The following is a 26,360-nucleotide window of genomic DNA, read 5'->3' as shown; positions in this document are numbered from 1 at the left end:
CAACTTTCATAGGACTGAACGGAGCCCCGCCTCCAACACTGTATTCAGTTCAAGTAAAAAATATAGTATATACTGTTTTATAATATTTACAGCTTGTTTAAAGGGAACATGCGTATAAAATGAGCTGCTGGACGGTTGTCTGTTATAAATCCATCTGGATGTGAGATGAGCTCTTTGGAGGTGCTACTCTGCTCCCTGAGCTCCTTCCTCTTCAGTCGGCCCTCCTTCAGCTGCAGGAACGCCCAGGTTATAATATTCCGGCTCAGCCTTCTCCCGTCGGCCCGGCCTAAGCCCCCTGGTGGTCTGGAGACACATGACAGCACACAGATGTGACTTCCTGCATCACTCCTCTCTCTTCACTTCAATAAACACAGACTGAGTGCTTCATGTCAGTCAGTGGTCTAAACAACAGATGTGTGTCAGTACCTTATAGTAGAAGTAAAGGCCAATGTTCGCCAACAGCAGAATCAGCGGCAGGACGACCGCTCTGATGATAAGAGGCCTTAGATCTGATCAAACACATGGACAGTCATCACATCACATCACATGACTTCATGAGTCCAACAGCTCCCATTAAACACAAACTGTAGTGACCTGAAATCTAAAATCACTTCAACATGGAGACTTATCTCCTAAACTTATTACATTTCATATTTACCTCATATTAAATGTTTGCACCTAATGTAATATCTTCATTGTGTCTACTCTGTAAAGACGTCATCTATTTCCTGATCATTTAGTAAATTATGGTCCCATTTAGAGTCAAATAGACCATAAAGCAGGGGATCCTCTAGGGCCGACTACCTTGTGATTGACAGGACGCTACCACGGCGTTGTCCGGTCTGGGAGTTGTCTTACAACTTTAGCCCTTTCGTAGTGTGTTTCCAGTTTATCAAAGTTAATTGTAACATTTTGGTCAACAAAAAATGTCTTATTTAGAGTTTGGTTGTACTTAGCTCCACCCTCTCGTGTCACTTCTGGTTGCAAAAAAACAAGATGGCGACGTCCAAAAACCAAGATGGCTACGACCAAAAACCAAGACGGCTACGACCAAAATTCAAAGTGGGGATGGCCAACATTCAAGATGGCGACGGCCAAAAACCAAGATGGTCTCCCTATTCCGGGCGGGTTCCGCAAGTCCGTTGGCTCCGATTCATAAAGTTCTGTGAATTGCTCTTGGTCTGGCCCCTCCCCTGGGACCACTTTACCTAGGGAGACCCTACCAGGAGCTAATGCCCCCGACAACAGAGCTCAAAAAAACTAGGGATGTGCATTCCTAGCAAAAATACTATTCCATAATCACAGAGAACTAGTCAATTCTTTTTCGAAAATAATGTTTGTGGGTTTTTGGGGGCTTTTGGACTGAATTTAAATTAAATATTTAATCAATAGTCCATGTCCATGGAGTAGAGAAGAAATTAGCGGTAAAGTTGTGTTGTGTTATTAAATGTACAGTAGTGTCTCAAACACACGCACTCACACTTTTTGCTCTCCCCACTTGTGAAATGAATCCGGCACCCTGTTCAGGATTAGACATCGTACTGGGGACCGAGGAGACGGGTGATGGAGCGGTTGCCCCTGCCGCCACCGACGTCGGGTATATGCTAGGCCGTTCAGGTGTAACTGGTACCGCAGCATTTTTCTTGACATAAAAGCAATCAATAATTCTCTTCATTTTGAATTAGCGGTATGTTTTATGGTTGTGATGTCGCTCGAGGAAGAGCGACATAAACACACAGAGACAGACCTTTCAGGTGCACCGGTGCGACCAATGAAAATATTTAGTCGCACTAGACAGATTTTTGGTGTCACTCTGGAGCCCTGTGAGGGTGAAGGTCGTATCCACGCTGACCCTCCACCACTTTCTACTTTTCCGTTTCGTCTCACTGCGGTTTGCTTTGGTTGACGGATACAGAACGGATATGACGTCACTTTATGATTTTGGACACAGCCATGGTAAGGAATTTTATTGAAGTGGTCATTCTCTCAATAAGCAAGTGGAATGGATTTGATAATGAAGCACTGACACAGCGCTTTGAAAACAGCAGCAAGTGGACAGACTGATGCATTGATTTTTGACATGGTAAAAGTGTGGGAGATGTTTAAAGGTCCCGATACACCAAGCTGATGGTTTGGGGTCGTCGTTGAGCGTCTGTCGGCCTAGGTTTTTTGGTGTATCCCGCACCGTCGGCTCTAGTCTGCCCGTTTCAGAGGTTTTTCGACGGAACCCATTGGTGAGAGAAATCCCTCTGATTGGCTGTTCAGCTTAAACAAATTAGTGCACGAGAATAGAAACGGAAGTGAGGAAAGCAAGCCAACGAGTAAAGTCAAGAGGACACACACAGAAGGCTCTTCTCATTTTTCATCTTCATCTCATCTGATCATTCCAACACACAGATTTTTTTACAGCGACATGAACATCTGGAATGAAGCTAAGTGGTGAGTGAGAGTGGTGTGAAAATGGTCGTCAAACGCTGCTTTGTTTGAGTGCAACGTTTTGGCCAAGTGAAAGGTGACATGAGGCGACGCAACTGGTGGCCTTCGTCGCCAATAGTTCTCTGATGTTGGGTTGGTGTGTCTGGGCCTTAATGGCTGCGACGATAAACAAGGACAGCTTTATGGACCTGCTCATAGTGAAATTCCTCACTCAGTTCTCAGAGAACCAGAGTTATCCTGGTAACCAAACATACATTATGTCCTTTGTATGAGTTTAGTTACTATATGACATGTGTAACACAATGACAGTAGTCACAGTGTCATTCCAGAAACAACACCATGGACCCTGTTGTCAGCTGATCATTTTCACTCCATTTGAAACAATCACATTTTCCAAACCTGCATGTAAACAGTCAGTTTACCTGTGACAGTGAGAGAGAGCAGACGGCTCTCAGACGAGAAGTTATGAGAAAAAACGTAGACGTGATAAACACAGCTGTAGCTTCCATGGTGGGCGGTCTCTGCAGCAGGAAACAGGAAGTGGGCGGAGTGATTGACAGCTGGCTTGGTGTAGTTGAGTGCTGCGGTGGAGGAGGTGAAGGTGAGCTGGAAGGAGCCTCCTGGGTACTGTGGCTGGATGAAGCAGCTGATGGTGAAGGTGGAGCCCCTGAGCACGTGAAACCCCTGCTGCTGGGCCTCGGAGACCCCGTCCACGGAGGAGGACGCAGAGATGTTGGGCTGAAGCAGCAGGTCTGTAAACACAGAGAGATGATTGAGATGATGAAACGTCACGTTCACCCTCCCTTCAACTAAATGGCCCCTAAAAAAGGGTGCGATTTCACCAGTCTGACAAACACAGAGACAGACAGACAGGTGTCAGATGACATGATGTCATACATGATGTCACTGAAAGGCTTACCTGAGCAGGTGAGATTCAGGATGGGGTTAGAGGAATCTGGTGTTGCACACTTCCTCAGAGTAGATACAGACTGAACACATTCAGACCTGATCCTCCACACAGATCTCCATGAGGACTCCTCTCTCCGTCCTACAGAAACAGCAGAGCCACAGTCCAGTTCTCTACAAAAAATAGTTGCTTCCTTCAGGGTCCAGTGATTGAGATAGATAATCACTGGTCTCCAGTCTCCCTGATGTTTCAGCTCCAGTGTTCCTGCACAGCGACTGTCTCCTCCCACCAACCTGACATCATCAGGCTCTGAACAGAAACAAGAGAGTCATCAGTAAAAGAATAAAGTGAGTTTCATTAGAACAGAAATTAACCAGATCAGAGCTGCAGCTCCTCTTCTACCTGAGCAGGTGAGTCCAACAGCTTTGCCAGGTGAGCAGGTGTTTCTATCTGAGCCTGAGCTTCTACAGTCCAGGAGAGCAGACTCAGTTCCTCCACACTGGAACTCTTTGGTCCACATTGAAGCCTCTACGTCTCCATAGAGCGCCCCCTGGAGGACTGAAGGAGCCCCACAGCCAAGCTCCCTACAGACCACCTCTGCATCCTGCTGGTCAAAGTCAGCTTCACACACTGAGGACCAAGACTGGTTAAACTGGTTCGACTTCACCTCCAGTCTGCCTGAGCACAGACTAGTCCCATTCACCAGCCTGACAGAGTCTGGAGAGATGATAGAAGATAAAATAGAGAGAGATAAAAGACACCAGACACTAAATAAAAAGATGTCATGAAACAGCAATTCAGTGATTCAAACTGGACTCAGAACAGTTCCAACATCAGTTCATCATTAACAACAGAACACATCTTTTTAATGTCATTGTCATTTATAATGACATCATGTCTTTATCAAACAATAACACAACATCATCATCTGCAGATTTCTCTCTTCTGTTCCTTCTGCTCAGCTACTCCACAATCTTTACTCTCCACACAGAGAAGTTACAAAGTTTTCATTCTTTCTTATTTCTCTGAGAAGATGTGTAACCCAGAATCAAAATCTGGTCAGAAAACAATTCCTAAAATCTAAAAGGGATAGAGTCTGGACTCTGTCTTTTTAAGGAGTTTCCCAGGGTGAAGGAGGCCACGTGGGTGTGGAGATACTGACGAGCCCCCGGCTGAGCTGAGCTGCTCAAAGTTGTGGCCAGTAGGTCACTGGTGCCTGTTATGGTGGCAGCTAAAGAAGCTGCTGGTGGAAACCATTGGCTAAGAAAGCTGTGAAGCTGAAGAAGGAGTCCTTTCAGGCTGGTTGCTGGTCAGACCATGGGGACTCCTGAAGCAGCAGACATGTATGTTTCATATATACAGATATATATCTGTATGATTTACGGAGGCAGCAGCTCATCAGACTCCGTCATGGCTGCTGGAGTCAGTCTGCTGCCATTCTAGCTGGTGCATGTGTGTGTCAACCTGGGTACATTACTGTCATAGATGATGTAATAGATGATGTCACTGTTAGGCTTACCTGAGCAGGTGAGATTCAGGATGAGGGGAGAGAAAAATGATTTTGCACACTCCCTCAGAGCAGATCCAGACTGAACACAGTCAGAGCTGATCCTCCACACAGATCTGGGTGAGGACTCCATTCTCCATCCTATAGAAACAGCAGAGCCACAGTCCAGTTCTCTACAAATAATAGTTGCTTCCTTCAGGGTCCAGTCAGAGTTATAGCTACCCACTGGTCTCCAGTCTCCTTGATGTTTCACCTCCAGTGTTCCTGCACAGCGACTGTCTCCTCCCACCAACCTGACATCATCAGACTCTGAACAGAAACAAGAGAGTCATCAGTAAAAGAAGTGAATTTAATTAAGATTAAATAAAACTTGATTGATTTTGCTTTAATGATTCTTTATATGTCTTTTCTTTCTCTATTTACCTGTTGAGCTGTGTTCTCCTTCAGCCCGGAGTCCTGAAGAGAAAATGATGAAGCAGCATGATTGGATCACAGCCGTGGACAGAACAAACACTCTCAGGTTGTTTTGTAAAGAATTTTCTAGCAGCTCAAAAACACCTCAGTGAACTCACTCTGGAGCCATTTCACCAGTTTAAAGCTGAAGTAGGCAGATTGGAGCAAAGGTGATTAAAAAAAATTATTTTTATAAAACGGTCACTATATTGTGACAGTAGTACATGAGACAGGTAACCTGAAAAAAATCATGTTCCTCTGTGTCCTCCGGTGTCCTCCGGTGTCCTCCGGTGTCCTAACGGCATCTGCAAGATTTCACATACTGGAGGAAAACAAGCAGTAATAGCTGATCTGAGGTCTGCTGTCCAGCTGCCGTCTATGAGAGCCGGCTGTCAATCACTCGCGAACTCTGCAAACTAGGCAGCGCTGATCAAATATGAATCAATATTATGTTACGTTAATGCCTATTTCTCTCCTCAGATGTTTTCAGAATCATCTTGTAGTGCACGGTTTAGCTGTAAAATGAGAAAGTCTGTGACGGAGCACAGCCAATAGAAACGCTCTCTCAATGAAATGACCTGTGATTGGTCAAAGTCTCCCGTCACAAGCTGAAGAGATTTTAACGTTTTGTTCTACGACATAAAATACATCAATAAATATCCCGCTCATGAATTTTGAAGCCTTGATGTGTCTTAAAAAGATGGTTGCTAACAAGTGGCCAAATGAGACGACTAAACGTCCTCACGCCGACTCGTCCTCCTTTACAGTCTTGTTGTGTTTATACTCGTGCTCATGTGACCGTGGTGTAGTGCGATTACAGCCTAATGTTAGCTTTTTACTTCTGGCGATTGCGTTTACACTTCAAAAATCACAAAGTGGAGTTCATTAGTGGAGATTATCTTGCTGAACAAAACATGTAAGTATCATAAACGTTTGTTTGCCTCAGAGCTGATTTTCTGCAATAATCCAAAACTCAAAACCGGAGTGATTGTATGTCTTTGTGGTGGTTTTATATGTCTTTGTGGTGGTTTTATATGTCTTTGTGGTGGTTTTTAATGTCTCTGTGGTGGTTTTATGTCTCTTTGTGGTGGTTTTTCGTGTCTTTTCTGGTGGTTTTATCTGTCTTCGTGGTGGTTTTATGTGTCTTTTTGGTGATTGTATGTCTTTGTGGGGGTTTTATGTGTCTTTGTGGTGGTTTTACGTGTCTTTATGGTGGTTTTTCGTGTCTTTTCTGGTGGTTTTATCTGTCTTTGTGGTCGTTTTTAATGTCTTTGTGATGGTTTTACGTCTCTTTGTGGTGGTTTTACGTGTCTTTATGGTGGTTTTTCGTGTCTTTTCTGGTGGTTTTATCTGTCTTTGTGGTGGTTTTATGTGTCTTTTCTGGTGGTTTTATCTCTCTTTGTGGGGGTTTTATGTGTCTTTTTGGTGATTGTATCTGTCTTTGTGGGGGTTTTATGTCTTTGTGGGGGTTTTATGTGTCTTTGTGGTGTTTTTATATGTCTTTGTGGTGGTTTTATATGTCTTTGTGGTGGTTTTATATGTCTTTGTGGTGGTTTTTAATGTCTTTGTGATGGTTTTACGTCTCTTTGTGGTGGTTTTACGTGTCTTTATGGTCATTTTACGTGTCTTTGTGATGGTTTTACGTCTCTTTGTGGTGGTTCTACGTGTCTTTGTTGTGGTTTTTCGTGTCTTTTCTGGTGGTTTTATGTGTCTTTGTGGTGGTTTTATGTCTCTTTTTGGTGATTGTATCTGTCTTTGTGGGGGTTTTATATGTATTTGTGGTCGTTTTTAATGTCTTTGTGATGGTTTTACGTCTCTTTGTGGTGGTTTTACGTTTCTTTGTGGTGGTTTTTCGTGTCTTTTCTGGTGGTTTTATCTGTCTTTTTGGTGGTTTTATGTGTCTTTTTGGTGATTGTATCTGTCTTTGTGGGGGTTTTATATGTATTTGTGGTCGTTTTTAATGTCTTTGTGGTGGTTTTACGTCTCTTTGTGGTGGTTTTTTACGTCTCTTTGTGGTGGTTTTACGTGTCTTTGTGGTGGTTTTATCTGTCTTTGTGGTGGTTTTATGTGTCTTTTTGGTGGTTTTTAATGTTTTTATGGTCCTTTTTAATGTCTTTGTGATGGTTTTACGTCTCTGTGGTGGTTTTACGTTTCTTTGTTGTGGTTTTACGTCTCTTTGTGGGGTTTTTTCGTGTCTTTTCTGGTGGTTTTATTTGTCTTTGTGGTGGTTTTATGTGTCTTTTTGGTGATTGTATGTCTTTGTGGTGGTTTTATATGTCTTTGTGTTGGTTTTATATGTCAATGTGGTGGTTTTATATGTCTTTGTGGTGGTTTGTAATGTCTTTGTGGTCGTTTTTAATGTCTTTGTGATGGTTTTACGTCTCTTTGTGGTGGTTCTACGTGTCTTTGTGGTGGTTTTATCTGTCTTTGTGGTGGTTTTATGTGTCTTTTTGGTGATTGTATCTGTCTTGGTGGGGGTTTTATATGTCTTTGTGGTGGTTTTTAATGTCTTTGTGGTCCTTTTTAATTTCTTTGTGATGGTTTTACGTCTCTTTGTGGTGGTTTTACGTTTCTTTGTTGTGGTTTTACGTCTCTTTGTGGTGTTTTTTCGTGTCTTTTCTGGTGGTTTTATCCGTCTTTGTGGTGGTTTTATGTGTCTTTTTGGTGATTGTATGTCTTTGTGGTGGTTTTATATGTCTTTGTGTTGGTTTTATATGTCAATGTGGTGGTTTTATATGTCTTTGTGGTGGTTTTATATGTCAATGTGGTGGTTTTTAATGTCTTTGTGATGGTTTTACGTCTCTTTGTGGTGGTTCTACGTGTCTTTGTTGTGGTTTTTAGTGTCTTTTCTGGTGGTTTTATGTGTCTGTGGTGGTTTTATGTGTCTTTTTGGTGATTGTATCTGTCTTTGTGGGGGTTTTATATGTATTTGTGGTCGTTTTTAATGTCTTTGTGATGGTTTTTAATGTCTTTGTGGTGGTTTTACGTCTCTTTGTGGTGGTTTTACGTCTCTTTGTGGTGGTTTTACGTGTCTTTGTGGTGGTTTTATCTGTCTTTGTGGTGGTTTTTTGTGTCTTTTTGGTGGTTTTTAATGTCTTTGTGGTCCTTTTTAATGTCTTTGTGATGGTTTTACGTCTCTGTGGTGGTTTTACGTTTCTTTGTTGTGGTTTTACGTATCTTTGTGGTGTTTTTTCGTGTCTTTTCTGGTGGTTTTATTTGTCTTTGTGGTGGTTTTATGTGTCTTTTTGGTGATTGTATGTCTTTGTGGTGGTTTTATATGTCTTTGTGTTGGTTTTATATGTCAATGTGGTGGTTTTATATGTCTTTGTGGTGGTTTGTAATGTCTTTGTGGTCGTTTTTAATGTCTTTGTGATGGTTTTACGTCTCTTTGTGGTGGTTCTACGTCTCTTTGTGGTGGTTTTATCTGTCTTTGTGGTGGTTTTATGTTTCTTTTTGGTGATTGTATCTGTCTTGGTGGGGGTTTTATATTTCTTTGTGGTGGTTTTTAATGTCTTTGTGGTCCTTTTTAATTTCTTTGTGATGGTTTTACGTCTCTTTGTGGTGGTTTTACGTTTCTTTGTTGTGGTTTTACGTCTCTTTGTGGTGTTTTTTCGTGTCTTTTCTGGTGGTTTTATCCGTCTTTGTGGTGGTTTTATGTGTCTTTTTGGTGATTGTATGTCTTTGTGATGGTTTTATATGTCTTTGTGTTGGTTTTATATGTCAATGTGGTGGTTTTATATGTCTTTGTGGTGGTTTTATATGTCAATGTGGTGGTTTTTAATGTCTTTGTGATGGTTTTACGTCTCTTTGTGGTGGTTCTACGTGTCTTTGTTGTGGTTTTTAGTGTCTTTTCTGGTGGTTTTATGTGTCTGTGGTGGTTTTATGTGTCTTTTTGGTGATTGTATCTGTCTTTGTGGGGGTTTTATATGTATTTGTGGTCGTTTTTAATGTCTTTGTGATGGTTTTTAATGTCTTTGTGGTGGTTTTACGTCTCTTTGTGGTGGTTTTACGTCTCTTTGTGGTGGTTTTACGTGTCTTTGTGGTGGTTTTATCTGTCTTTGTGGTGGTTTTTTGTGTCTTTTTGGTGGTTTTTAATGTCTTTGTGGTCCTTTTTAATGTCTTTGTGATGGTTTTACGTCTCTGTGGTGGTTTTACGTTTCTTTGTTGTGGTTTTACGTATCTCTGTGGTGTTTTTTCGTGTCTTTTCTGGTGGTTTTATTTGTCTTTGTGGTGGTTTTATGTGTCTTTTTGGTGATTGTATGTCTTTGTGGTGGTTTTATATGTCTTTGTGTTGGTTTTATATGTCAATGTGGTGGTTTTATATGTCTTTGTGGTGGTTTGTAATGTCTTTGTGGTCGTTTTTAATGTCTTTGTGATGGTTTTACGTCTCTTTGTGGTGGTTCTACGTCTCTTTGTGGTGGTTTTATCTGTCTTTGTGGTGGTTTTATGTTTCTTTTTGGTGATTGTATCTGTCTTGGTGGGGGTTTTATATTTCTTTGTGGTGGTTTTTAATGTCTTTGTGGTCCTTTTTAATTTCTTTGTGATGGTTTTACGTCTCTTTGTGGTGGTTTTACGTTTCTTTGTTGTGGTTTTACGTCTCTTTGTGGTGTTTTTTCGTGTCTTTTCTGGTGGTTTTATCCGTCTTTGTGGTGGTTTTATGTGTCTTTTTGGTGATTGTATGTCTTTGTGATGGTTTTATATGTCTTTGTGTTGGTTTTATATGTCAATGTGGTGGTTTTATATGTCTTTGTGGTGGTTTTATATGTCAATGTGGTGGTTTTTAATGTCTTTGTGATGGTTTTACGTCTCTTTGTGGTGGTTCTACGTGTCTTTGTTGTGGTTTTTAGTGTCTTTTCTGGTGGTTTTATGTGTCTTTGTGGTGGTTTTATGTGTCTTTTTGGTGATTGTATATGTCTTTGTGGGGGTTTTATATGTATTTGTGGTCGTTTTATATGTCTTTGTGGTAGTTTTTAATGTCTTTGTGGTGGTTTTTCGTTTCTTTTCTGGTGGTTTTATCTGTCTGTGGTGGTTTTATGTGTCTTTGTGGTCGTTTTTAATGTCTTTGTGGTGGTTTTACGTCTCCTTGTGGTGCTTTTACGTTTCTTTGTGGTAGTTTTTCGTGTCTTTTCTGGTGGTTTTATCTGTCTTTGTGGTGGTTTTATGTGTCTTTTTGGTGATTGTATCTGTCTTGGTGGGGGTTTTATATGTATTTGTGGTGGTTTTATGTCTTTGTGGTGGTTTTTAATGTCTTTGTGGTCGTTTTTAATGTCTTTGTGGTGGTTTTACGTCTCTTTGTGGTGGTTTTACGTGTCTTCCCAAGGAGACCAGACCTTCTCTCTCAGCTGGAAGGACGCATATGGCATCCGAATCCAGATCGCCTTCAGCTGTGTGTCTGGCCATTGGAAGCCAGGATCCCTTCCTGGCATCCTGTGACCAGTCAGTGATCCATACGGTGTTGAGTTCGAGGGCCCCCTCCACTAGGTCCCTCTACGCTAATCGATGGAAGCTTTTTTCCCAGTGGTGCAAGACAAAAGGTGAGGTACCAGAGAGTTGCTCAGTGGCCATTATTCTGCGTTTCCTGCAGTCATTGTTGGATGGTGGCAGATGTGCATCAACTTTGAAAGTATATGCAGCTGCCATTTCAGTGGGGCACTTGAGGGTGGACAACCAGACAGTGGGGTCACACTATCTGGTTAGTCAGTTCTTGAAGGGCGCACAGAGGCTTAGACCACCAAGAGTCACTGTAGTGCCATCATGGGACTTGAAATTAGTGTTACGGGTTCTGTGTCAACCCCCGTTTGAACCGTTGGAACAGGCAGAACTGAGGTGGTTGTCTGCCAAGACAGCATTTCTGCTTGCCATCACATCAGCGAAGCGAGTGGGTGAACTTCACGCCCTATCAGTGAGCGAGATGTGCATACGTTGGTACCCAGATGGTTCAGGGGTTACTCTCCTACCAAATCCATCCTTCATGCCAAAGAGGGTGCCTCCCTCGCATGTAAACCAAGCCATTGAATTGGCGACATTCAGTCAGCCAGGTTCATCTGAGGGGCCAGAGGAACCGTCAGTGCTACTGTGCCCGGTTCGGGCACTCAAAGCGTATGTGTAGGCCACTGCCAACTTACGTAAAACTGACCAACTTTTTGTTTGCTATGGGGGCTGTAAGAAGGGCGAACCCCTATCAAAACAGAGACTATCTAATTGGATTGTGGATGTGATTCTACATGCTTATAGGTCAGAGGGCTTGCCTCTACCTAGTAATGTGAAGTGCCACTCTACTCGGAGTGTGTCCACATCTTGGGCAGCCTTGAAAGGAGTCTCTCTGCAAGACATCTGTGCTGCGGCGACCTGGGAGTCTTCATGTACCTTTGGTCGCTATTACCGTGTTAATGTGGCTGCTCCGCACGCTGTGGCAACAGCCGTCCTATCAACGGCTTCCATTCCTTAGTGCGGTAAGCATTCCTCGTGACTTTGCTGGTATAAGTCATCCAGTGCTAAAGCACCGTCCTCTGGCGGTCAGTAAGAATGAAATAGAACGTGAGTTACGGATGTAACTACGGTTCTATGAATTCTGGATGACCGCCAGAGTTGTCTGTCACTCGGAATCTGGGCGAGAAGATTCTGAAGGAACAGATTGCGTGATGACGTAGGGGTTTTATACTGGGGCATGCGTCATACGTCATCACATGGTCACAGGTGACTTTGTTGGTATAATTACTCGACCTGCGCATATGCAAGATGGAGATATCCAGTGCTAAAGCACCGTCCTCTGGCGGTCATCCAGAATTCATAGACCCGTAGTTACATCCGTAACTCACGTTTTACCTGTGTTTGTAATGGTTTTATGTCTCATTTTGGTGGTTTAATGTGATTTTATAGTGGTCTTAAATCTCTTTGTGGTGGTTTTACATGTGTTTGTGATGGTTTTACGTCTGGTGGTTTTACTGGTCTTTCTTGTGGTTTTACCTGTGTCTATGGTGGTTTTATGTGTCTTTGTGGTGGTTTTACCTGTCTATGTAATGGTTTTATGTGTCATTGTGGTAGTTTTAAGTGTCTTTGTGGTGGTTTTACGTCTCTTTCTGGTGGTTTTATGTGTCTTTCTGGTGATTTTACCTGTCTTTGGAACGGTTTTATGTCTCATTGTGTTGGTTTAATGTGTCTTTGTGGTGGTTTTATTTGTCTTTGTGTTCGTTTTACATCTGGTGGTTCTACCTTTTCTTTCTGGTGGTTTTACATGTCTCTATGGGGGTTTTATGTGTCTTTGTGGTGGTTTTACGTGTCTTTGTCATGATTTAAAGTGTCTTTGTGGTGGTTTTACGTTTGGTGGTTTTTCGGGTCTTTGTGGTGGACGTGTCTCTGTGTTGGTTTAATGTCTCTTTGTGGTTGTTTTTAGTGTCTTTGTGAAGGTTGTACGTCTCCTTGCGGTGGTTTTATTTCAGTTTTGGTGGTTTTACGGCTCTTTGTGGTGGTTTTAGTGTGTGTGGTGGTTTCACGTGTCTTTTGTTGTGGTTTTACGGCTCTTTTTGGTGTTTTTTAGTGTCTTTGTGTTGTTTTTTAGTGTCTTTGTGGTGGTTGTATGTGTCTGTGGTGGTTTGACGTCTCTTTCTGGTAGTTTTACAAGTCTTTGTGGTGGTTTTTATTTGTCATTGTGGTGGTTTTACATGTCTTTGTGGTGGCTTTACATCTCGTTGTGGCAGTTTTAATGTCTCTCTATGGTGGTTTTATGTCTCGTTGTGGTGGTTTTATGTCTCTTTGTAGTGGTTTTACACCTCTTCATGGTCATTTTTTGTTTCTTTATTGCCTTTTGTGAGTCTCTGTTGTAGTTTTAAAGTTCTTTATGGTTGTTTTGAGTCTTTTTATCATTGTCTTTGCTTTTGTTAAATCAGTCCATTGAAGTGGCAGTAGGCAGTATATTTTTGGCATCATTGGGCAAAAATTCCATAATAACCTTTCAGCATATTGTAATTCAAGTGTTCTGAGAGATAACTAGACTTCTGCACCTCCTCATGACTCTGTTTTCAGGCTTTCGAAAATCTAGCCTGTGACGGTAGACTTTGACCAATCACAGGTAATTTCATTGAGAGAGCGTTCCTATTGGCTGTGTTCCAGTCATGTGACCGGTAGGGGAGAGTGGGGTAAGATGAGCCAGTGGGTAAATTGACCCACCCCCTGTATCTTGGCAACTGTGATTATGTTTTGTCATGTGACCATAAATTCAGGAAGTACCCATCATTTCTATCTTGCTGTGATGGAGTCAAGCACATGGGAGAAGTAGTAAGTACTTTTTTACACCAAAAACAGTTTTTTCCCTATCAAAGTACATTTTCTGCATGTCAGGAATAATGAATGTTAGGTCAAAGCAAATTTATCCAGGTCTAAAAAAATATATTATACATGTTGGTGATTTACTAAGATATAACACCATGTTAATCCCTTCGCTAAAGATTAGCCTGAATTGCTAAACTGGGCCATTTTTTCCAAAATGGTAGCTATGGGGCAAAGTGAGCCAAAGGTTATGGGGTAAGTTGAGCCACTGGCTCACTAATATTCTACTATTATTCCGAGCCACTGGCTCAACTTACCCCACCATAAATTAACCAAATGAATTCTCTGATGTATAAAATGGTATTACTGTTGAGTGTTACACAACTTGGTTTGATTTTTTTATGTGTTAACCTTTATAGAAGAGGGAGATAAAGGAAGTAAAAACAGTTGGTTATAGTGGAACAGCAGAGGCAAAGAGGGTCCTCACAGAGGAGGTAGAGAAGGAGCTTGCAGACCATATCAAGAAGCTGGCTGAACAGTTCCACGGCCTTACTCCAAAGAAATGCTGTGAACTGGCATTGGAATTGGCAGAAAGAAAAAAACACTCCTGTCCCCAACAACTGTAAAGAGAAGGGTTTAGCAGGTAGGCCTTGGTCAAACCAAAGACCAAGACGAAAATCACAGCGTACAGCAGTTCTGAGGAGAGTGTGATGCCATCCCATTTGATGACACTTCTGAGCATGAGAGAAGTGAATCAGACATCTCAGATCTGTCAGTTGGTGACTTTGTCATAGTAAACTTTGTATCCAAAGGCAGAAGCTACCATTACATTGGCTTGGTTGAGAGCCTGGAGGGCAACGAAGTGAGTGCAAGATTTCTCAGAAGAATCCGGGGGAACACTTGACGTGAGAAGCCCACCTTTGTATTCAAGGAAAAGGATGAGGCATCTTTTCCACTGAGTGATGTGCTGAAGGAGCTACCTCAACCTCAAAAGGCTGGAGGAACTGCAAGGAGGGAGCAACAGTTCATATTTCACTGCAACCTTGACGACTGGAATATTGTCGAATATTGAATGATATTTTGATTGTTCAATGGTCTTGAAACTCACTGGTGGTTTGTTCTCACAAGTTCATAACTGTGAAACTGTTTGTTAACACACTTATGCTGAGGTTTAAACTTAAAAACTCAGATGTTCAGTTTACCCCACGATGGCTCAACTTACCCACTGACTCGGATCAACTTACCCCTTACCTGGGGCAAGTTGAGCCACAGGAGCACTTTTTTTGGGAAGGTCATTTTTTCCAGACAGCTTTGTGATGGATGCATGCTGATCATTTCATTTGATAGGAGAGATCCTGAATTTAAGGTTCAAGTTTTCATTCTGCTTCTGTCTCATTTTTCCTAACCTCGAGGACAGCATAAGCAAAAATTGGCTCATCTTACCCCACTCTCCCCTACTTGGCGTTCCTTCACCATATTTCACAATTTGCTCAAACGTTCTCATTTTACAGCTAAACCGTGCACTACAAGATGATTCTGAAAACATCTGAGAAGAGAAATAGGCATTAACGTAACATAATATTGATTCATATTTGATCAGCGCTGCCTAGTTTGACTGTTTGGTCGTAGTTCGCGAGTGATTGACAGCCGACTCTCATAGACAGCAGCTGGACAGCAGACCTCAGATCAGCTCTTACTGTTTCTATTCCTCCGGTCTGTGAAATCTTGCAGATGCCGTTAGGAGCACTGGAGGACACCGGAGGACACAGAGGAACATGATTTTTTTCAGGTTACCTGTCTTCACGTACTACTGTCAGGATATAGCGACCGTTTTATAAAAATATATTTTTGTTAATCACATTTGCTCCAATCTGCCTACTTCAGCTTTAAAGGTGATAATGACATTGTGTGAACTGGAGTTTAAAGGTGCTAAATGTGATATTGGGAGCGTTTCTATTTCCTCCGCGCAGCCGCCAACATGGCGACAGCTGACCCGGGCGGCTCGCTGCTAACGGTGCTAACAGTGTAAACAATGGCAACACTTCTGACAGAGCGACATTACTCCTCTATATCTTTACATAGACAATAGTTGTTTGATGCTATATTAATGCGCTGAATTTCCTAAGCACCTTTAACTTCTCTAACCTGCATTTCTTTGAAACTGATCTTTAACTTGATAAGAAGTTGTTGACAGACTACATATCATGTTACTGTGGTTTCTGTTACCATGACAACCAGAGGCCTGTTTCACAAAACCAAGATAACGGATTAAGCCGGGGTTTTCCAGTTATCCTGGCTCAGTTTAGCCTTGACTCGGTTTCATGACTGAGTGGCACATTAGTTACCATGGAGATTGATTCTGTGCAGCTAGCCTGCTCCAGACCAGGCTAACAGCCAGGCTTAATTTATCCTGGTGTCTTATCTGTTCAGTCAGCAGTCAATCCGATCAGAAACCAGTGTTTTTTTTACAGTTAGTCCATGACCTTATGCATGTATTTTGCCTTATTTTTATTAGCCTGCATTAAAATACCATTTTTTAATGCAGGCTAATACAAATAAGTACAAACTGAATACATACCATCATTCAGTTAAGAACTTTTATTTTAACATTGTGATCATCATTCATTTTTATTTTTATAATCATTCATGTGATAATCATTATTATATTGTTATATTGTGTTTATGAAGACTGCTGTTCATTTTATTGTTAGAGGTTTGATGAATATATTATTGATTAGAAATGGATGCTAAAGTTCACTGGACCAGTAACTATATAGTGTACTTTATATTCATGAAACAACAGGGAGAGGACACCACCATGCTTTGAACTTTTATTTTTCTTGGATCACTGGTCTGCTGGGAGAGAAACACACAGCAATGATTAATACATCCTGTTACTGTGTATACTGAAATGATCACTTCCTTCTCTTTCTAATCCCCTCAGTATGTATCGTTCAGTGTGTGCTGTACACACATCTGACAGTTTGTGAATTCATTAAAACACATATCAGTTCTTAACTCTGCGTGGTGTGGATGTCCTACATTCACTACGATGCCAGGCTGCTTTCAGACTGTACAGTATCTGGGTTCTGTTAAAAATGATGTTTTCTGTGAGCACCACATCACTGCCTTCTTATCCATTATGGACTAAATAAGTATTCCCATTGACATAGGCTACATCCAGCCTTCTGTCTTTCTTTCTTTCTATCTATATAAATAATGGTAGTAATGGGGCAGTCCATGCACAATTCCTGCTGTGCGAATTAATGTGTTTTAAAGGATTACAGCACATACTTAAAAAACAAATATAGTTTGCAGAGGTGCAAATATTAATGAAAAAAGTGATTTATTTAAAAAGAGTCGACGTTTAAAACCACAAAAAACCCTGCAGGACTTGGACTGAGATATGGAGATAAAAAGGAAGACATTGAGGAAATTAGAAAGAGAAGGAAGTGATCATTCCAGTGCACACTGTAAGCATGTACAGTATGTAACATAATGTATTAATCATTGTTATATATACAGTATATGGTATCGTCGTATTCTAGCATTGTGGATTAGTGGTTGTAATTAATCTTCATAGTAAATTTCCTAAATAATATATTAACTTCCACCGCTCACTTTTAAGGTGAAGTGACAGTAACTCCTTGAATGGTTTAATGATGACGGTTTCAGTTAACAGCAGTGGTGAGTGAATGTAACGTTATGGGCTATTTTTAGGCTACTTATGCATTGAGTCGGTCCGCTATTGTCTGCCACGTTTTTATCTCGCTGTTTTATTACAGCAGCCGACAGCCGTGTCTCCTTTTCTACATATTAGATGCTTAACTTCCTCGTAATCTTCCATTAAAAGCTGTTTCTCACTGGGTTTAAAGTAGGGATCGACCGATTATCGGCCTGGCCGATATTATATTATCGGCTGATATTCAGTATTTTGCCGATTATTGGTATCAGCATTTTTTTAACCAATAAAATGAATTAATTTATAAATGCGCTACTTTGTCTCTGATCAGCCTCCTCTCTGTGTCAGCCTGCTGTCAGCACTCTCCACTGTGCAGTCTAGCTCAATGTCCCGCCCACAGCACTATCTAATTGGTTACACGCCATGAGCAATAGCCAATCAACACTGAGGGTTACCGTGCCTCAGACGTGCAGACAAAAACAGACAGACGGAGCTGCTCCGGTGAGCGGAGCCGTGTCCTCTCGGTAAGACGGAAGATATTGTTGTGTAAGTTCCAATAAACATCCCAATCCTCTATGCTGAAGTTGCAGAAACACCACGATCTTAAGATCTATTTATATGCTGACGAGTGTAGGGACCTGCCATTTCTGGTGGCAGACACAGTGAACTGTCTCCCAGAATCCTTGAGAGGTGTGCTGCCATTGGCCGTGGACCAAGCTCGCTCTCCATTGGCCACTCTAGCATTCGCACCTAGGTGTGAAATTCACACAGAACAAAACCAGAGGAATGTCCTTTGTTCCTTCTCTTACTTCTTTTTCCTCTTCACCTCCTCACCAAGAGGTGAGCCACAGCTCTCTTTCCACTCTTCTCTCTTCACCTCCTCACCCAAGAGGTGAGCCACAGCTCCTCTTTCTACTTATTCTCCTCAACAAGCTGACCTGTTTGAGGTGAGATGCTGCGCTCCAGACCGGAAGCAGCTCTGCTCTCTGATTCTATGTTCTGTTAGGAAACAGTCATAGCAACTAAAGGAACCAAAATGTAGACGACGCGAGTGCCTGCCTTTCACCAGCTAACTTCAAGCTATCAAGCTACTGGAGAGTTAGCACCAAGCTAACAGCAAAGACGACCTCTTTGACTTGGAACCACAACTTCAACACATGGAATTACAAACCCTGTTCTTCCATGGGGTAACGCACTGGGCATTAGCAATCGCACATGGCTGAGCAAGACTGTTCAACTTTGATTTCTAGAATGTACCTGTATTGATTTGGTTTAATGTTATTCATTGAGTTTGACTGTGGTGATTTATCTGTATTTGATTTTTGGGTAACTGGCTTCGCCATATCTGATGTGTTTAGTTTATGCTTCACATAGACAAGGTCTTGCATGCAAACTAACCATCTTTTCTAACCCACTGCATATCTAACACACATTACGATCACATACAGAAACTGTGAATTAGTTAAACATAAACATACAGCTTCAGATAATCTTAACCCCCACATCTCTGTCCTTCCTGAGCACATGTGTTCCGAAGAACAAAGAGGTCATGTGATGACATGCTGACGGCCATCTTTGATTCCGCCATCTTTGATTCCGCCATCTTTGATTCAGCCATCTTTGTAGTTTTACAGTGCTCGCCATTTTGTCTGTAGGCCAAACAGACATTTTGAGACAAGAACCCATCTTGTCCCCCCCCCCCCCCTCTCTCTCTCTCACACACACACACATATATGCTTACACACTGTGTTTGGTTGTTTAGTTTAGTTATTTAGTTAGATTAATATTGTGTTTTGAACCTTTATTATCTTGTAAATAAATGTTTGTGGAATATACACGCTGGTCTCTTTAATGTTGCACAAGAGTGAATAATGCCAACCTCTGCTATGTCAAGAACTCCGATATCCTTCAACCTTTACTATCTATTCTGGTTATAGTTATTAATTTAATTATTAATCAACGTTCCAAATTGATAGTTTAGCATATATAATGAGACTATATTAACGTTTTGGTCATTGGTCCCTGATTCCAGGGTGGTGCCCCGTTTATTATTAATGTTTATTGATAATCTTTATTAATATTAATAATTCTATTATTTATTAATTATTTTGCTAATAACCAAAACCTACTAAGTAGGATCCCTACACAAGCATGTCCAGTTTACCAGTTACACAGTGGAACTGAAACCTATTTTAGCTGCTGATTTGTGAATGTAACATTACTCGCCCGTATGAGTCGGTATTTTTACATGAACGTTTACATGAACAACGTGAGCTGATGTGGAGCGTCGTAGAGCTTGAATGCAATAGCCAACGTCAATACGTTCATTTGTTGATCCTTAATTTAGCCAGCTGACAATTGATCAGCTGGTCCTCTCAGTCTCAACCAGGACTAACGTTACTAACTAACTAAGTTCTCTTTTAATTAAACATATGCTTTAATGCATTTCTTTTTTTTTTTAAAGTTATTTTTTTGGAGAGATTTTTCAAGCATTTTATTGATAGGACAGTGGATAGAGTGTTGGAAAGGGGGAGAGAGAGGAATGACATGCGGAAAGGACCACAGGCCGGATTCGAACCCGGGTCCACCGCTGCTAGGACACAGCCTTGGCAATACATGGGCGCTCGCTCTACCGACTGAGCTAACCAGCCGCCCCACTTTTATGCATTTCAATGAAGTTTTTGTTATTCCCATTTTTGACACCAAGATTTTAATTTTTACTGCAAATGTATGTCGGTTCAAAATATCGTTTATCGGTCTCCTTGATTACTAATAATCGGTATCAGTCCTGAAAAAAACATATCGGTCGATCCATAGTTTAAAGTACGCAGAACTCGTTACTCCATTTCAGCATCAGTAAATCTGAGATCGACCTCATGGTCTATTGAGGAAAGTAGTGAACGTGCATCTACCAGAATTACTTACACCTGGCTCAACCTAGTCTCTCCTCTTCAGCCCGGCTTGGCCTTCGTGAAACCAATTAAGCCAGGATGAACTGACTAGACTAGGTCAACCCTTGCTTTCTCTCTTATCCTGGATGTCTTTATTCTGCTTTTGTGAACCAGGCCCCAGGGCAGGGTGAGATAGCTATATCAGATTAATGCTGTCAGTGGGCTCTTATTATTTCCTGTAGATGTGTTAAAATCAGCAGAGAGTCATTCAGTATGTCGTCTCCTTGTTCATCTACTGTTTAAGAGAGGCTTGTACGTGAATGGATTCTCTGACCTGCATTTCTGTGAAACTGATCTTTAACTTGATAAGAAGTTGTTGACGGACTACATATCATGTTACTGTGGTTTCTGTTACCATGACAACCAGAGGCCTGTTTCACAAAACCAAGATAACGGATTAAGCCGGGGTTTTCCAGTTATCCTGGCTCAGTTTAGCCTTGACTCGGTTTCACGAACGCAGTGGCACGTTAGTTACCATGGAGATTGATTCATTGTCCTCTCGGTAAGACGGAAGATATTGTTGTGTAAGTTCCAATAAACATCCCAATCCTCTATGCTGAAGTTGCAGAAACACCACGATCTTATGATCTATTTATATGCTGACAAGCATGTCCAGTTTACCAGTTACACAGTGGAACTGAAACCTATTTTAGCTGCTGATTTGTGAACGTAACATTACTCGCCCGTATGAGTCGGTATTTTTACATGAACGTTTACATAAACAACGTGAGCTAATGTGGAGCGTCGTAGAGCTTGAATGCGATAGCCAACGTCAATACGTTCATTTGTTGATCCATAATTTAGCCAGCTGACTAGCAAAACAATTGACCGGCTGGTCCTCTCAGTCTCAACCACGACTAACGTTACTGACTAACGTTACTGACTAACGTTACTAACTAACTTTACTGACTAACGTTACTGACTAACGTTACTGACTAACGTTACTAACTAACTTTACTGACTAACGTTACTGACTAACGTTACTGACTAACGTTACTGACTAACGTTACTGACTAACGTTACTAACTAACTTTACTGACTAACGTTACTGACTAACGTTACTGACTAACGTTACTAACTAACTTTACTGACTAACGTTACTGACTAACGTTACTGACTAACGTTACTAACTAATGTTACTAACTAACTTTACTGACTAACTTTACTGACTAACGTTACTGACTAACGTTACTAACTAACGTTACTGACTAACTTTACTGACTAACGTTACTAACTAACGTTACTGAGTCTGTCCTGAAGCAGCTCTGACTTTTGACAGTTGTGTTATAATATCAGTAATATGTAATGTGATATATGATGAAAAGTTAAGGGCTTTATGAATAAATAGAAAGCAGTACCGGTCACATCTTGCTGTTAGAGAGGCCCAGTTTAATGTTGAATAGTCACTTGTATTGCTATTGGACATATCCAGTTCTACTAATCATTGGTCATGAAGTATTCTAGTTTCTAGGAGGAACAGAAGCCGTCTCACTGGAGAACAGGCTGAGCAACTCTGCTTTCTGCACCACAGTCTGCTGCTAGTGAATGGAGACTCAAACTTCAGCACAAATTTAAGTTTTGCTAGTTTTATTTATTTTTACACTTTAAAAAACTTCAGAGAGATATTGTTTATTTATTTATTACAATTTTCAGTTAACATTATAAGAAGCTGGGACCTCCCTGCACTTTTTGTTTTAAGATAATGTTGAAAAGTTCTCTTTAATTAAACATATGCTTTAATGCATTTAAATGAAGTTTTTTGTTATTCCCATTTTTGACACCAAGATTTTAATTTTTACTGCAAATGTATATCGGTTCAAAATATCGTTTATCGGTCTCCTTTGATTACTAATAATCAATATCGGTCCTGAAAAAAACCATAACGGTCGATCCCTAGTTTAAAGTACGCAGAACTTTTCAGCATCAGTAAATCTGAGATCGACCTTGTGGTCTATTGAGGAAAGTAGTGAACGTGCATCTACCAGAATTACTTACACCTGGCTCAACCTAGTCTCTCCTCTTCAGCCCGGCTTGGCATTCGTGAAACCAACTAAGCCAGGATGAACTGACTAGACTAGGTCAACCCTCGCTTTCTCTCTTATCCTGGATATCTTTATTCTGCTTTTGTGAAACAGGTTCCAGGGCAGGCTGAGATAGCTATATCAGATTAATGCTGTCAGTGGGTTCTTATTGGGTGTTATCCTTGACAGTAACCTGAGTCTGGAGCACCATGTTAAAAAAGTAGTCCAGTCGTGTTTTTATCAGCTACGAAATATCTAAAAAATTCGATCAGTTCTCTCATTCAAAAACACGGAGAAAATTATACACGCCCTGATATCCTCCCGTCTTGATTATTGTAATGCCTTGTACACCTGCTTAAATAATCGAGCAACTGAGCAGCTCCAAATAGTTCAAAACTCTGCAGCTAGACTGCTAACCAAAACCAAACGCTGCTCTCACATCACACCAACTCTGGCTTCACTACATTGGCTCCCAGTGTCTTTTAGAATTGATTTTAAAGTGCTTTTAATGGCATATAAAGCTCTGAATGGCCTAGCACCGGAGTATGACACTGAGCTCCTCACACGGTACCGTCCAAACAGGCCCCTCAGGTCAGCAAGTCTGGGACTTTCAACAGTTCCAAAGACAAGGTTGAAAACAAAAGGCGATTGTGCTTTTGCAGTACTGGCTGCCCGACTCTGAAACAGTCTTCCAATTGATATTAGATCAGCAGACTCCGTCACAATTTTTAAATCCCGTCTAAAAACCCATTTTTATAAAATTGCTTTTCAATCAGATGTATTTTAGTCTTTTGTATGCTCGTGTGCTCATGTATATATATGTGCATATGTAACTGTATGAATATGTATATGCTTGTTTCTTTATTTTTTCCATCCTATTGTTTTTATTTAATTATTTATGTTTCAGTGTATTCTGTTGTACGTTATATGAATTGCCTTGGAAAGCACTTATTATACAAATAAACTTATTATTATATTATTATTATTATTTTTATTTTCTGTAGATGTGTTAAAATCAGCAGAAAGTCATTCAGTATGTCGTCTCTTTGTTCATCTACTGTTTAAGAGAGGCTTGTACGTGAATGGATTGGTCCATCAGATCATTACTGAATATAATTACATTGATCGGATGTTGAATAATAGATTAATAATTGACTAAAAGAAGAACAGAATAAAAAACGTAATGTTGGTGTGTGTGATCAGTTTGTTCTCTGATTTAAAGATCAATATAAATATGTGAATAATAACACATCATGTTTAAAGCAGAGTCCTACCTGAGCTCCACAGCAACAGCATCAGCACCAACAGGTGATCCATGACGTCCAGGTAGACCGTCTCTCTGCTCTGATCATCACATGTGCTGTCCTCAGTGTATATCTGCGTACAGGAAGAGGTGGAGCTTTACTGGAATATATCTGATAATAGTTTTACAGTGAAGAGTCCTCGTATGACCGAGTCTCATCAGTATTTCCAGGCCCTCATTCATTTCCCCTCAGCCGTCGGTATTACGTAACAGAAAACGTCACACAGAGGCCACTTGGAGAGCACAGGGAAAGTGGATTAAAATGTAACACACCTAGCCTTGAACACTTTCAGCCCCATCCACAAATCATCAGGAATACCTGCAGAAACGTTTCCTTTAAGTACATTTGACTACAAATGAATACTTTTACTTTAAATACTTTAAGTAGAATTTTACTGGATAATGAAGACTTTTACTTCGCTCACAGTCCGGCTACAGAGGATAGGAGAGAGAAGAGTAGAGAGAAGAAGAGAGAGAAGAGGAGAGAGAAGAGGAGAGAGAAGAGGAGAGGGAAGAGGAGAGAGAAGAGGAGAGAGAAGAGGAGAGGGAAGAGGAGAGAGAAGAGGAGAGGGAAGAAGAGAGAGAAGAAGAGAGAGGAGAGGGAAGAGGAGAGAGAAGAGGAGAGGGGAGAGTAGAGATGAGAGGGAAGAGAAGAGTAGAGTGAAGAAGAGAGGGAAGAGGAGAGAGAAGAAGAGAGAGAAAGATCGTCCTCTGACGGGTCAGAGAGATATACTATTGAGGAACGCAGTATGCAGAATGTACTGTATAGTGTTCATTAGTAGTATGTAGTAAGCGGTTTGGAATACAGTCTATAGTGTGACTGTAAAATGTGAAGTTTGCTCCGTTTCACCTGCTGTGTTTGTGATACGAGGTGTGTTTAAGGTCCGTTGGAAAGCTTGGAATTTCTAGTTTACAACGATATCAAGCATGATATTGTAGAATCATAAGGAAATTATCACAGACCTTTTGACCACAACTTGTTCTTATATTTACGAAGTTTATTTCTGTACGACTTTATTGTTAAAATACTTCGCAATAAGACATAGTTAGGACGACATACACTTGGGTTACAGATTCGGAAAGCTGGAGACGTCAGCTTTTCAAAACGGTATGGCATGCATATGTTCTATAGATCATCTTCCATCGCAACTTTTTTGTAACTATGCAACCGGGTACGACCCGTCTCGATCCGGTACCGGGTCCATCGAGCTTAGACAATAGTTGTTTGATGCTTTATATTAATGCTCTGAATGTCATAAGCACCTTTAACTTCTCTGACTCGCATTTCTGTGAAACTGATCTTTAACTTGATAAGAAGTTGCTGACAGACTTATGGTACTGTGGTTTCTGTTACCATGACAACCAGCGTAGGCTGAGATCAGATTAATGCTGTCAGTATGTTCTTATTATTTCCGGTAGATGTGTTGAAATCAGCAGAAAGTTATTCAGTGTGTCGTCTTTTAAATATAAAAACATAATTCAAGGCGGTAAGCACCCACAGCATAAATCCAGCTGTCTTCCTGCAGTTTAAACTGTTGATTTTAGTCTGGATTATGACCGTAACTTCTTTGTATTTGTGTAATATTATCATTCGATCTGAACACTGAGCTCTGATTGATAGCTGGAAGCTCCGCTTGAAAGCCCGTCTGAGGACGACCCAATGATATCAATTCCGATAGTTGTATTATCACTCTTTTACATCCACGACTATTGGTTTTGTGTTATTAGTCCTACTTGTATAAATTATTACAGCTGCTGTGCTATTATTGTGGTTGCTTCTCTCTCTCTCTCTCTCTCTCTCTCTCTCCCCCCCACTGCCGGTCTCGGCAGATGGCCTCCCACCCTGAGCCCGGTTCTGCTCCAGGTTTCTTCCCACTAAACGGGGAGTTTGTCCTGGCCACAGCGCGCTTGGTGGATCTTGTTGGGTCTCTAAACTATGGTGTACGGTCTAAGACCTGCTCTATATATAAAGCGTCTTGAGATAACTTCTGTTGTGATTTGACGCTATATAAAAATAAATTGAATTGAATTGTATTGAATTGGTCAGTAGGCGGTGCTTTCATACGAGTTGATCTCTTATCCGGAACATAATCTGCTCTGGCGCAGGTCAGCATAAATTACCACAGCGATTTACCCCGGTAAAAAGAGAACCAGAGTTAACCCTGAAGTTACCTCGCTAACACCAAATCCTGCTTCGTAGTACAGGCCCCAGGTAGGCTGCATGTCCACTGACCTGCTGTCAATGACTTCACCTGCTGTTTCCAGACCAGTGAAGATTCAGTGCGTGATGACATGTGCTACGTAGCCTATAGATGGGAGGATGTGATTATGATTGTATAATCAGCCTGATCAATACACTCGAGACTCAATATACATTCGAGAAAATGAGGATACAAATTTTGCAAAAGGGGAATAAATGCACTTTTTCTCTAATTAATTGAATACCCAGATATACTACCAAAACAGTTGATTAGCGAAAGGAGTGGAGGGAGTGATGAAGGGGGGTCCAACAAGAAAATCAACCAATCATCCGCATAAAGAGATAAATTATATTCAATATTCCCAATCACGATTCCCTTGATAGCTACAGTATATGCTTCCTTATACTGATAACCAAAGGCTCAAGAGCTAAAGTGACCAGCAGGGGACTGGCACAGCAACCCTGCCGTGTCCCCCGCTTAAAGGTCCCATATCGTGCTCATTTTCAGGTTCATACTTGTATTTTGTGTTTCTACTAGAACATGTTTACATGCTGTAATGTTAAAAAAAAAACTTCATTTTCCTCATACTGTCGGCCTGAATATGCCTGTATTACCCTCTGTCTGAAACGCTCCG

At 41.1% G+C, this 26,360-nt stretch overlaps 1 protein-coding gene and 1 long non-coding RNA gene across 3 annotated transcripts in view; one reads left to right on the top strand and one right to left on the bottom strand.

Moving 5' to 3' along the window:
• LOC141783408 (uncharacterized) overlaps window positions 1-15,011 on the top strand; it is a 395,872-nt gene extending 380,861 nt beyond the window's left edge. For both annotated transcript variants that reach the window (XR_012597264.1, XR_012597263.1), the window contains exons 2-3: window positions 13,428-13,577; window positions 14,381-15,011. This is a non-coding gene — a long non-coding RNA (uncharacterized LOC141783408). The remainder of the gene's footprint in view (window positions 1-13,427; window positions 13,578-14,380) is intronic.
• On the bottom strand, window positions 1,732-5,161 carry LOC141783355 (scavenger receptor cysteine-rich type 1 protein M130-like). Its single transcript, XM_074660607.1, has 4 exons — window positions 4,863-5,161; window positions 3,746-4,060; window positions 3,356-3,652; window positions 1,732-3,188 (listed from the first exon to the last, which is right to left on the bottom strand). Exons 1-4 carry the CDS (start codon window positions 4,981-4,983, stop codon window positions 2,821-2,823), a joined length of 1,101 nt encoding a protein of 366 aa, XP_074516708.1. The 5' UTR covers window positions 4,984-5,161; the 3' UTR covers window positions 1,732-2,820.
• Window positions 15,012-26,360: the final 11,349 nt, after the last annotated feature.

Source organism: Sebastes fasciatus, chromosome 15 (assembly GCF_043250625.1).
Source record: "Sebastes fasciatus isolate fSebFas1 chromosome 15, fSebFas1.pri, whole genome shotgun sequence".
Taxonomy (NCBI): domain Eukaryota; kingdom Metazoa; phylum Chordata; class Actinopteri; order Perciformes; family Sebastidae; genus Sebastes; species Sebastes fasciatus.
This window is presented reverse-complemented; position numbering and strand designations above follow the sequence as displayed.